Source organism: Uranotaenia lowii, chromosome 2 (genome assembly GCF_029784155.1).
Source record: "Uranotaenia lowii strain MFRU-FL chromosome 2, ASM2978415v1, whole genome shotgun sequence".
Classification (NCBI taxonomy): domain Eukaryota; kingdom Metazoa; phylum Arthropoda; class Insecta; order Diptera; family Culicidae; genus Uranotaenia; species Uranotaenia lowii.
In genome coordinates this window covers 198,963,986-198,977,028 of record NC_073692.1, presented here as the reverse complement: position 1 = coordinate 198,977,028, position 13,043 = coordinate 198,963,986, and the positions used below count along the sequence as shown (strand labels likewise).

At 38.6% G+C, this 13,043-nt stretch overlaps 2 protein-coding genes across 2 annotated transcripts; both read left to right on the top strand.

The window, feature by feature from the left end:
- Nucleotides 1–1,835: 1,835 nt before the first annotated feature.
- On the top strand, nucleotides 1,836–2,672 carry LOC129742251 (uncharacterized). The gene has a single exon (XM_055734127.1). It carries the CDS (start codon nucleotides 1,836–1,838, stop codon nucleotides 2,670–2,672), a length of 837 nt encoding a protein of 278 aa, XP_055590102.1.
- A 793-nt stretch (nucleotides 2,673–3,465) lies between these two features.
- Nucleotides 3,466–5,269, top strand: LOC129742250 (uncharacterized). The gene is made up of 2 exons (XM_055734126.1): nucleotides 3,466–3,500; nucleotides 3,709–5,269. The coding sequence occupies exons 1-2, from the start codon at nucleotides 3,466–3,468 to the stop codon at nucleotides 5,267–5,269; spliced, it is 1,596 nt and encodes a 531-aa protein (XP_055590101.1).
- Nucleotides 5,270–13,043: the final 7,774 nt, after the last annotated feature.

The window sequence follows — 13,043 nt, the reverse complement described above, 5'->3', positions numbered from 1 at the left end:
TATCGCTGGAGTTCACCATCGATGTTAGGCATCGCTGCTGTAACAGGCCTCGTCTATACGTAAGCATCGATGAGGTGATGGCTATTCACTTTGGCATTATGTGGTTTCCACACAAACTATGATTTTTTTAAACTTACTTTCCAGTACACAATGCAATGTTTTCAAGACAATGGCAATGGTCAACTTTTAATCTTTTAGAGTTATAAGCTATCAAACAGTGTAAAAGATAATAAGTTTTTAAACATTTTCCTAAATATAACAAATAACAATAGAATCAAGTTGTTCAATAACCCACAATAACGGTAAACAAAATGTATTATAATAAATTTGTCTTAGAATTTATTGTTTGTATTAAGCATTAGTCTTGGATGAGTTGTGGATAATTTTTTAAATCTAACTTTAATGTGCTTTCTTGTAATTAAGCTTAATTCAATTTAGCTATTTAATCTAGTAATATTGTAATAAAATATGTTAGGGTTTATAAAACGAGAATTCGTCATCTCCAATGGAAATTGTTGAGTTCAAAAACAGTTTAGCCAAAAGCCTTAAAAAGGTACAAATTTATTATTAAGGGGCGGGGGGGGGGGGGGGGGGGGGGGGTTAGGGTCTAACGTGTAAAAAAAAACACCATTTTCACGATTTTTTTCTAGAGCTATCGTTCAAACAAATGTATTCAAATTTTTTGCATTATACAAAGCATTGTTAAAAGAACATTTAGTAATTTTTTCGTAGAAAAATATTGAAAAATGAGCCGGTGACGGAGCACTTTCGAGGATGCCTTTTAGAAAACAGGATTTGCGATGGACTCAGTATCTCAGCACAGAATCATCTGAAGTCAAAAAATCAGAGAAAAATATTTTTAATAGATGTTTTTCTGGACCCCAACGTTTTTATTTAACTTAAAAAATTTTTACGAAATTTGTGTGGCTGTTTGAAGTAAAAACTACGATTTTTCACGAAAAAATCCGCCATTTTTTATCTGTAAAATCTCCCCAAAGTAAAAAAATAAAAAAAAGAAAAACGTTGGGGTCTGGTATTTTATATGTAGAAAACATGTTCCAAATTTGAAAAGAATCGGATAAGTAGTTTTCAAATGACGATGTCCACGGACTTTAAAAATGTGCTTTCGAGAAAAACGCGTTTGAAGTTTCTGCTCTTGCTTTCTTGCAGTATTAGATAGGAGGAGATAAAGGCCTATAATTTCTACAGTTTTGCTTCAATTGACTTGAAAATTTGACACAACATTCTTGAAATGTTTTACAATAAGAAAATAAAAAAATAAAAAAAATCGATTTTTTGAAAGTGTTAGACCCTACAGCCCCCCCCCCCCCCCCCCCCTAAACATACTTTTCAGAACTTTTTGGATGAGATCACAAATTAAACTATTCTTATCCATTTGAATACTACAAATTTACCTATAAAAGTATGAAAACATAATAAACAATTCAGATTTCCAATAAATTGTTCAAAATTTAACAAAATCTTGCATTAAACAAACTTGTACACATTCAATATTGAACAACAAGTCAAGTTCATTGTTTTTGGTGTGTACTTACTGTGCTCCGTTTTTACTGTTTTTTTACCGTGAACTCTTTGGTTTTAACCGTTCCGTCCGTGTCCTGTGTTACATTCTCGTGCTGGTAGTGCCGCGCATAGTGGAATATTCACTGATCTGCCCTCTCCGTGCCGTGAATCCGTCGCCGAAAGTTCGGTTTTTTACACGCCGCTTCGTTGTTTATTTTGTTTTGCTTTGCACTGAACAAAATCGGACTGTTCGATTCTAGTCAAAAGTTAAGGTACCGTGAATTGGATATCATTTTCGTTTTGTTACGTCCATGTCATCAAACGAAATGGCCTGTGATAAGTGCGCTAAGCCAACAAGCAACACGGATAGCATCATTTGCCAAGGCCTATGCAGTTTAGCTTTCCACTTGAAATGCGCTGGGTTGCTTTCATCGCACCTAAAATCTAAGGCCGACAACAGAAATTTGCTATGGGTTTGCGACGAGTGTTGCGAACTACTGAAGCACTCTTTCTTTCGTCGCTCTTTGGCTTGCTACGAGTTACTGATAGCAGACCTTCGAAAAAGTCAAGCTTCCTTGGTATCGGAGCTGAAATTGGAATTAGCCGCGACGAATTCAAAGCTGGATAAATGTTTGAAAGCGCAGACCAACAACAACCCTGCCCCCCGTATCACTTCCCCTTGGCCCAACGTTCCAACTCCAACGAATAAGAGACGACGAGTCGAGAATCTGACTCTGGCACCTTGTGTGGGTACAAAAAAGGCCACCGTGAAAACTATTGCAACGGTCGCTCCTCCCGAAAAAAAATTCTGGGTTTATCTGGCGAGACTACAAAACAATGTCACAGCTAAAGACATCGAAGAGCTTGCCATGGAATGTCTTCAATGCGATTCTGCCGAGGTTCATCTCCTGGTTCGCAAGGATGTTAACGTCTCGACGCTTAGGTCCATTTCATTCAAAGTTGGTGTGGATCCTAAGCTCAAGGACGCGGCACTTTCCCCGAGGACTTGGCCTGCAGGGGTTCTATTCCGGGAATTTGAGGATATGGGAACAAAAAACTCGATAACACCAGCTGTCACGCTGCCACCCAGATCGTCGATGAGGTCAACTCCAGGTGGTTCGACAACTCCAGTCACGCCGCTTCATTGACCGCCACAACCGTAGATTCAACGTTCTCTGACAGCGGGCCTTTGATGGCCTCGACATCAAATGCTTCTAGTTTCATCATAAAATCTTCGTGTTTCTCGTCCGAACTGAACCCGCCAGCGTCTCCCAGGGTTTCCTCTCCGGAGCGCAACAAAGCCAGCACTACGGAGACCTCCGAGCCCGTCGACTCAGTCGCGCTGCTTCCCGCCCTTATCTTCAGTCGTTCCGGCCCTGAGTTCGATTGTTGTGACGACATCCTCCAGTTTGATCTTATTGCTGCCGCATTACGGGTTCCATCACCGGGACGCAACAAATCTGGCACTTTGGGGACCTCGGAGCCCTTCGTCTCAGTCGCGCCGTTTCCAGCCAGCGTCTTCAGTCGTCCCGGCCCTGAGTTCGTCTGTGGTGATGAGGCTCCCCAGATTGCCCTTACAGGCAAGTATTCGTCAATCTTGAGAGCGCTTCCTGCGCCTGATGTTTTCCTGCCTTTCGACAGATTCATCGATTTTTTACCACACCTTGGAGGTTCTGTCCCAGCGGCATTGGCTTCGACCCCGGGATGCAACGAACTAGGCACTACGGAGACCTCAGAGCCCCTCGCCTCAGTCGCGCAGTTTCCTGCCAGCGTCATCAGTCGTCCCGGCCCTGAGATCGATCGTGGCAATGAGGTTCTCCAGCCTGCATACTCAGGCAAGTACTCTACATCACCTCGAACATTATTTTTGTGTGATAAATTTCCGCCCAACAGTACATCATTCGCTGGTTATCACCAAGCTGTGCTTGCTAGTAATCCAACATGCTCTTCATCGCCCCCCACGATCATCACGACTGGTACTGAGTTCTCATCACCGGGACGCAACGTATCGGGCCTCACGGAGACCCCTGTGCCCTTCGACTCAGTCGAGCTGATTCCTGCCAGCGTCACCAGTCGTCCCGGCCCTGAGTTCGTCTGTGGCGTAGGGGTTCTCCAGCCTGCTTTACCAGGCAAGTACGCTGCTCCTGACTGCCTTCCTCCGCGTGATGGTATTCTCCATTTCAGTGACAACGGCTCCAGATCGGCATCAGAACCGCTTGATTTCATCAACATCTACTATCAGAATGTCGGTGGTATCAATTCCTGCGTGACTGATTATCTGCTTGCTACTTCATGTTCCTGCTACGATATTATCACCTTTACCGAAACATGGTTGAACGATCACACTCTCTCCAACCAGATCTTCGGATCCGATTATTCAGTGTTCCGCTGCGATCGAAGCTCCCGTAACAGCAGAAAGGCCACAGGTGGTGGGGTGTTACTCGCCGTAAGGTCCAATTTCAGAGCCATGCCAATCGATGATGAATCTTGGCATAATCTTGAGATGGTGTGGTCCCGCATCGAACTCGGCGACCGGAAGCTTTACGTTGGCGTACTATATTTGCCTCCTGATCGCTCGAGAGACGTGACCTTAGCTGAATCATTCTCTAGTTGCATTTCTAAAATAAGCTCTTTCTGCGCTCCAGAAGATGACATAATCGTCTTAGGCGATTTTAACATGCCAGGTATAAAGTGGTGTTCCAGCCAAGCTAGCTTCCTGTATCCCGATCCTGAACGCTCCACTTTTTCGGCTTCCTCGAACATTATTCTAGACTCTTTGAGTACAGCAACCTTACGTCAGATCAACAGTGTTGTAAACGAGAACGGCCGGATGCTTGATCTTTGCTTTGCCAATGACGGATTCCGTTTACCAACTATCGAATCAGCACCGGCACCGCTAGTTAAAGTAGGCCCACATCACCCGGCTTTACTGGTTACAATTAATATCTCTAGATTGTGTAACCCCGCTGATAAACTCACACCCTTCTACTTGGACTATAAAAACGCCGATTTCGATATCATTTCTCGCGTACTGGCCACTATAGACTGGGAATCCGAACTCGAACTAGCTAACCCTAATGCTGCAGCCGAAACTTTCTCGCACATCCTCAACTACGTAATCGACCGTCATGTGCCGAAACGCACCGCCAATGCTAATCCTCGGACTCCATGGGCTACAGCAGCTTTACGACAACTGAAAGCGACAAAAAGGCGTGCCCTTCGAAATTTCAACAAGCACAAATCGCCGCATACCAAGGAAGAATATCGCAAACTCAACTCCGCCTATAAAAAAGCCTGCCAACGTAGCTATCAAAACCATCTTCGTCGAATTCAGCAAAATCTCAAGACTAGCCCAAAATCCTTCTGGAATCACGTTAAAAATCAGCGGAATGAGCCTGGAACACCGTCCTGCATGTTCTTAGATGGCATCATGGCGAACTCTGACTCCGGAATCTGCGATCTCTTTGCCAATAAATTCTCGAGCATCTTTGATACATCTTCAATAACCGACGACCAACTGAATCGCGCCATCAGGAGTGTTTCACCACTGGGCTTTTCTTTAAACGGTATAACAGTCGAGGACACAATCATCTCTAAAGCAGCCACTAAGCTCAAAAACTCCTTCTCTACGGGCCCGGATGGGATACCAGCTACCTTCCTGAAGCGTTTTATGCCTTCTTTGCTGACTCCTATCAGGCTTATCTTCCAAGCAGGCTTCGGACGCATCCTGAGGCGCGACTCATAAGAGGCAGAGCAGTACCACTCATTGAGGAGGAACTCCCAAACTCCTGGCAGTCGATAACCACTCTTTCTCGCTTCTCTTACCGCCAGAATCGCTAGGAGCGCTAGTCACTCTTTGCTCCCTCGGAGGCTCTGCGCTCCTCCCAAAGAGGCCTCCCTGGGAGAAATAACTTTGCGTATGACGATTCAGAATTGCTTTTCGTTAGGTACATATTTGATTAATTAATTTGATTCAAGTAGCTCACAGCTGCTGGCTGCCTGCTGGGGGTGGCTGTGCGACGATGTAAGCAAAACGAATTTTAGACTATTTTTGTACCTAATAACGTTAACATTATTACTCTAATTTACATTCAATGTTCATGTCATACGATTGTCGAAGTTAAGGCTTTCAGATAATATGTTTTACAAAGAAATTGGCCGGTGTTGAAAGAAGTATTGTAAACAAGAACATCCTGCAAACTTATCAACCTAAATGGTTTTTAAAAACTTAACGTCCACAGATAATCATTTTGCTTTTCAATCAAAAGGCTTAAGGTTGATGGGATGGGATGCTGTAAGTTTTTGTTTTGTTCGAATAAAATTTTATAATTTTCTGTCAAAAATGATTTTAAAACTATAAAGGTGCTGCATACATTTAGGGGTAAAAAATCATCTAGCTTAAATCACAAAAGTTCATGTTATGATAGATGATATTTTGAATTTAACAAACGCGTGAAGTGAACCAATCATAACAGCATATGGAATCAAGATTTAAAAGGTGAATCTTTGATTTGCATTTTAACGAATTTTTAGCCCAGATTGGTAACTGAATTATTCATATATTTATTAAAAAAAATGCTGATTTTCCAAAAAAAAAAAAATCACACTAACAGTGTTGATATAGGCAAGGTATGTTATAACGGCATTGCAAAAATATAAATGAAATGTAGGTATATCGTTGGCACAATTTTTTTAATTTGAATTTTTTTTAATGAGAATCAAAATATTTAAAAATCTATCTTACGATGTTAGGAAATTAGTTATCATTATTTCGTTATCGTTAAATGATAACTTCACTACATTATATTCAAATAAAAAATAGCACCTCTTGATGTGGTATACAAATGTAGCATCTAACCCGGCTGTTGCCTAATGCCCCGTTTGACGGTTATTGATGAAATAATAGCTACCCGAAGATAATATTTCAAATTTCTTTACAAACAAGAGGCCCTTCTTGTGCTATTTGACTTGAATTTTGCATGTAAACTTCACATAACAATCTGCTTATTTAAACCACTCTACTCAACAAAATAATCAGCGGGGACACGTCCTACCTTTCGTTATTCATATTAAATCATTTCCAAATGACACCGCCGGCGCAAACCAAAACAAACGAACACGAACCAGCCAGATTCCCAGCTCATAACGTTAGTCTTAAAGCGTTCTCCCAGGGAGCGCTCATTTATCTTTTAAGAGCGGAGCGAGAGGTAAAAAGAACTCCCTAGGAGCATGACATCTTCGAGGCAGATGGTCACTCCTTCTCATTCCTTCACGCCGCTTAAAGAGTGAGAGCAGATTTTAGCTCCGTTGGTGTTTGCTCTCAAATGAATCCGAAGCCTGCTTCCAAGCTTCGCTCGACCAGGCCACCTTCCCCTCACTGTGGAAAGAAGCTTACATGTTCCCGGTTCATAAAAAGGGAGATAGGAAAGATGTTAATAATTACCGAGGCATTTCAGCTCTGTGTGCTATTGCCAAACTTTTCGAATTGGTGGTTTTAGATCCCATTTTCATGTTCTGCAAGCACAACCTCTCCAACGACCAGCATGGATTTATGCCTCAACGCTCAACTACAACTAACTTACTAACCTTTACCTCGTATGTGCATGAAAGTTTTGCAAAGAAATCCCAAACTGATGCCATCTATACCGATCTGTCTGCCGCATTCGACAAGGTGAACCATGATATTGCCATCGGAAAGCTCGCGCGTTTAGGATTTTGTGGATCTCTCATTGGCTGGTTCCGCAGTTACCTTACGGGACGTAAATTGACAGTTCGTACGGGTAACTGTTTTTCCAGGCAGTTCTCAGCTTCATCAGGCGTGCCTCAGGGAAGTCACTTAGGGCCGTTAGTATTCCTAATTTACTTCAATGACGTGCTGCAACTCCTCGATGGACCAAAATTGGCGTACGCCGACGACTTGAAACTGTACTACTCTATCAATGGCTCCGAGGATGTGAACTTCTTGCAGAACCAGTTTAACCTCTTTGCCTCCTGGTGTGATGCCAATCGCCTACCTTTAAACCGTGATAAATGTGTAGTAATATCATTTTCCCGCAAACGACGCCCGCTCTCAGCCGTTTATTTCCTTGGAAACGATGCAATCTCTCGAGCTCAACACGTGAAAGATCTTGGTGTGATCCTCGACGCGCGGCTGGATTTTAAGAATCACACCAACTATATCGTTGACAAAGCCTCCAGAAGCCTGGGTCTTCTTTTCCGCATGACGAAGGACTTTAAGGACATCTACTGCCTGAAGAGTCTTTACTGCAGTCTGGTTCGATCGATCCTCGAATATGCTTCTGCGGTTTGGTGCCCATATTATCAAAACGGCTCTGATCGCATCGAAGCCATCCAACGACGTTTTTTGAGGTATGCCCTTCGACACTTAAACTGGCAAGACCCTTTTCGACTTCCCAGCTACGAAAGCCGCTGCCGCCTGATCGACATCGACACGCTGCAAGCCCGCAGGACCGCCACTCGTGCTTCTTTCGTCGCTGATCTGCTTTCATCAAGAATCGACTCTCCTGCACTTTTGGAAGTTCTTCCACTTAGCGTCCGACCTCGTGGTTTGAGGAATCGGGATCTTCAGCTCTTCGTTCCTGTTAGACTAAACAATTACGGGGCCAACTCTGCAATAATTGGCGTCATCAAGACTTTTAACCGTTTCTCAGAACATTTTGATTTTGACGTTTCGAAGGTTTTATTCCGAAGAAGAATTCTTAGTGTTCTAAGTTCAGTGTAGATTTGTATTTGTTGTTAGTTTTTAATTTTAAAATATCATTTGGATCAATATTTGATCTGTCGATTTAATAATAAATAAATAAATATTATACAAAACAAAATTGAATGTATACTTTTTTTATTTAAGTAAAAATAACAAATTTAAAAGGTGATCTTAAGGTGAAAAAAGGTGATCAAATATTTTTCCATTACTCATACCCCCGAGGTCGTTCAAATATTACGTTACGCAATTTTCGATCATTTTCGAAACCTCCTTCCACATAAGTAACACATTCATTTCACATTTTCTATTCAAAATCACAAAGCGTAACAAGCCCTTATATTTACCCCCTCTAAAGCGTTACGTAAAATATGAACGGTCCCTTATAAGCATGGCAGGACTCATTACTCTACGTGGAGTTATAATAAACAGGATTCTTATGTAGCAAACAGCTCCAAATAACACAGATTAAGTCAACTAGCATAAATAAGAAACTTTTAATATGGCTTTATGTTGGTATTTTATATGCAGCTTGTTTTATAACTTGTTTATAACGGTCATTAAAAATATGGTCAATTCAATTTGACATAAACTAGGAAGTTGGTTCCAACCTTTTTATTTTGCATGTTTTATAAAGGAACGCTGTGCTTGAATTTGAAACCATAATAAAATTAGGTGACGATCAAGATGTCAAAACAGGATACGCACAGGATGGATTGCTCATATTTGAATCCCATTTTTATACATTTTTGATAAGTCATGTATGTTATTTTTTAGTTAAATAAAAAAATATATAAAAATCTTAGAAATACTACAAATTACCTGAAGTGGTATGAAAGGGCCAACTAGTGAGTAGGAGGAAATTTTATCATTTGACGCCAAGACGGCGGCTTCCGCTTTTGTTTTCAAAGCTGTAAACAGGCGCGGTCCTATGGGGGGGGGGGGGGGGTGATTGGGGTGATCACCCCCCCCCCAAGCGGCAAAAATCCGTTACAAAATACCCGCAAAAGCTCGAATTTCTGTAAAAAGTTGGAACTTTTCTTAGTAGATGTGCTTTCCAATTTTAAAAATTTTCCACTCCGTGGGGGTGTTTATTCAACAAAAAAGTTTTTTTTTATCACTTAAAAGGCTCAATATTGAAAAAAAAAAGCCGGTCCACCAAACTCAAGCCGCTATAACTTAGGATTCCCTGGACTGAATTATACCAAATAACTTTTGTTGATAAGTTACTCAACAAAAGTGTGTTGTTGAGTGTTGATTTGGAATTTGCTATTAATAAAATGTATGGACAACTTTTTATTTTAAATTGTCGCTAATTTCCCTTATATGCCTCAATTAAAACGAGCAAATCACAACAAATTTTATTATTTGCTTCCAATTCAGAGCCTCTGAATTCTTGTTTTGAATTTTAATGAAATGAAAAATTTGGAAAAGTCTTATAGGGGGGTGAAAATGGTTATAACACTGAAATACTTGAAATATTTGTTCTACTTTCATCATACATTTATTGCCTTCAATTTCAAAATAAAGAAAATCAGGTTCTGAACCACAGTTAAGATTCTCTTTCGCGGGAATTTTTAACCTTCAATTAATCCACCATTCAAATATGAATTATAAAATTAAAATTAATAACCTATATTATGAAATTCAAAAACAAAAATTTAAATTTTAGATCTGATTTTATTTAATTCTGTTTGAAATGTATCACATCAAACATTTATATTATGGATGACTGTGAAAAAAATACAAGTACTGCCAAACAGAAATCGAATATAAATCATTCATAGAATTAGTTTAAATTGAAAAAAATCCACTCAAGAGATTTCAGCTACAATAAATCGAAGAAAGAGATTACGTTTTATGACTTGCGTTTCCTATGAGTTTTAGTGCCAAAAAGGAACAAAAAAGTATTTATATCAGCTGTTTCAGGAATTGGTGTTGGAGATAGAGATTCAAATTCATCTCTAGAACCCAAAATCTGCATTCAAAACAACACAAGAAAACAAAACTCACATTTTCCGAAGTGCAAAGAATTTGAAAACTGATTTCAACTTCTTTAGGAGCTCTAAATGCAAATTTGTATTATTTTATCAGCTCTTTTTCCGGTATAAATTTTGAAAATATAAGGCTCATTGGAGAAATTTGTGCACTTTTAAGCAAAAATGTAAAATATCGAAAAAATAGAAAAAAGGTATTAACTTAATGATCAATTTTCATAAAGACTGTGAGTAATTTACCATGAGAAAAAATTATAGAATTAAGTATCTTTTCCCATTTTGTAAAATACAAAGATTATCTATACGAAATCTGTATTGTTTTTTTCCGGGAATTTGTTACTTTTTAGCATTCTTCCCTCTGACCTGCATCGTTAAATGAATAAAGGATAATGAAAAAAATTAACATATTTTTTTTGTGTTCACGCTAGTTACTTCATCAATTATTATTGATAGATTTCACTCTGAACTGCTAAGTTTTAAAATTACTCAATGCCAGAAAATAAGAAGGGGGGAAAACAGACAAAAAAATTGAGTTTGAGACGCAAAAAGCTTCCAAATTCAAAAATCAGTTTGCCATGGTTTTAATTTTTCCCTTGTGAATAAAAACTATCCCCTTATCATTCCACTATTTTCCCGGCAACAAGGCATTCTATCATGCAAAATAGTCAGAAGATTTTTTAGTAATTTTTAACCAACACTCCTGGATTTCTAGATCTACAGCAATTATGTCACCGATACTGCTTTCAGCTCATCTACACAATAATATTGAAATTTCAAGTTTAGCTCAAAGTTTAGCTTAAGGTTTGATACTCTTAATCTGAAAGCTTGGCTATTTCAATTGCAAATGATTGAGACTGTTCACTAAAGAAGAGTATTTACATTCAGAATTAACGCTTCATTTCATAATTTGCTTTATAATTCAAAATTATTTAAAAAATTGGTAATTTTGTGAAGGTGAACAACAATTAATAACTTTTCTTTGTAATTTATTTGTTGTAATACAATTAAAATTGAAAATTTTGAATGAAAACTTTAAATTCAAGAGCAAATCAAATGAAATTCGGTTTCAGAATTTTGAAACTGATTTTTATAATTGGTTTTTTCTACTTAATTTATATTTAAAGTGTTGATTTTATATATTATGTTTTCCAATTTGAAAATTATAATATGTACTAAATTTCCAAATCACGATTCAGTAAAATACCCCAATGAAGAATTCAATGCCCGTTAGTTATGTTTGTTAATTTGTTTATCGGGCTTATCGGTGAAAAGTAAAATACTTCCGATAAACTATAAAATACCAGAGCGCTTATATTTAGAAGCTCAGGAAAATAATGAAGATAACTTGAATTTTTTTTTCTACGTGTTCATCTCTCAACAACGTGTGTATTATTTTCATTGAAAAAATTACATTTATATCGAAAAATTTTTTAAAGAGCTCTTAAAGTGACAATTCTAAAATACCAGATATACCTACAAATAAAAAAAATATCAACATTTGTTCGCAGTGGTTATTATAAATTCGCTGGTTGTTTTATAAAGGGATAACCCCCCCCCCCCCCCTCTCCCCGCAACCCCTCCCTTCTCTTTTCGCTCACTCAAATGATTGTTTTTTCACCAGATATTAACGTTATATTGACTGATTTCTGAAAATTGGAAAATCAGCCCCCCCAAGAGCCGACTCTAGGACCGCCCCTGGCTGTAAACTACGGAAAATTTCATGAAACATCCACAATTGGGTGAAAGGGCTAACCGAGTAGAAGTCGAATTTCGTTGCCCGGCGCTATCTTGAAATCCAAGATGGCGGCTTCACATTTTATGTGTTGGGAGAAAGGGTTCAATGAGTTCAAGTAGATGGCGATAGAAAGATAAATTGAACTTCTTCTAGTTTAGCCTAATCACCCAACACCCATATTGTGGGGCTTTCATCTGATTTTCAGTGATTTACATCATGAAATCCTTTCAAGATGGCGTCAGACAACGAAATTCGACTTCAACTTATGGTATTATTCCACTGGACAATTACAATAATTATATTATTAATTGCGGGAGAAACGTCAAATTTTAGCTATTTATATGGCACTTATAAAACCGCTTTAAAACTAAACAGAAATTTTTGCGAACATAATAAAGCTATTGAATTCACTAACACCATGTTGATTGCCGAATCGAAGGGCAGAAAATGACGCCTCGTTGATAGATTCACAATGCCAAGTATTTTATAATATTTTTTCAGGTCCATTTCTTATCAATTCCATTATGTTTGCGATGACATTATGGCATGCTTTACAATTTTATTGATTAAAAAATGTTTATCGTGAAATATTTTAATTTTTACCATAAAAATGAATATTTCCTTAAAATTTCCTTATTCTAAAGATGTAACAAGGCCCATTTCATACACATTTTACCTGAAATCTTGACTGGCAGTAGAAAGATTTTACAGAATAATGATTTTATCGGAAATAAACTAAAAATAAGCATGATGACGTTTCTAGAACAGAGCCAAATAGCCAGATTTTAGCTTTATTAGAGCGTATTGCATAGAACGCGCTTAAGCTTTTTATGAAGAATGATGCTATAGCTCTAACGAAGTTGTGCTGGCCATAATAAAGCTTAAATTGTTACTAGGGAGTGGCCCTCGTTAGGTGTACTATTCTATTTTCTAAATCTAGAAGCACACACCTCGCCTAGATAAAAAAAAATCCTAATAATGCTAATTAATGTTAGTCAATATGACTTCGAAGGCTTTTCATGAATTATGCTTCTGAAATTAATGAAACCTAATAACTTTACTAAGC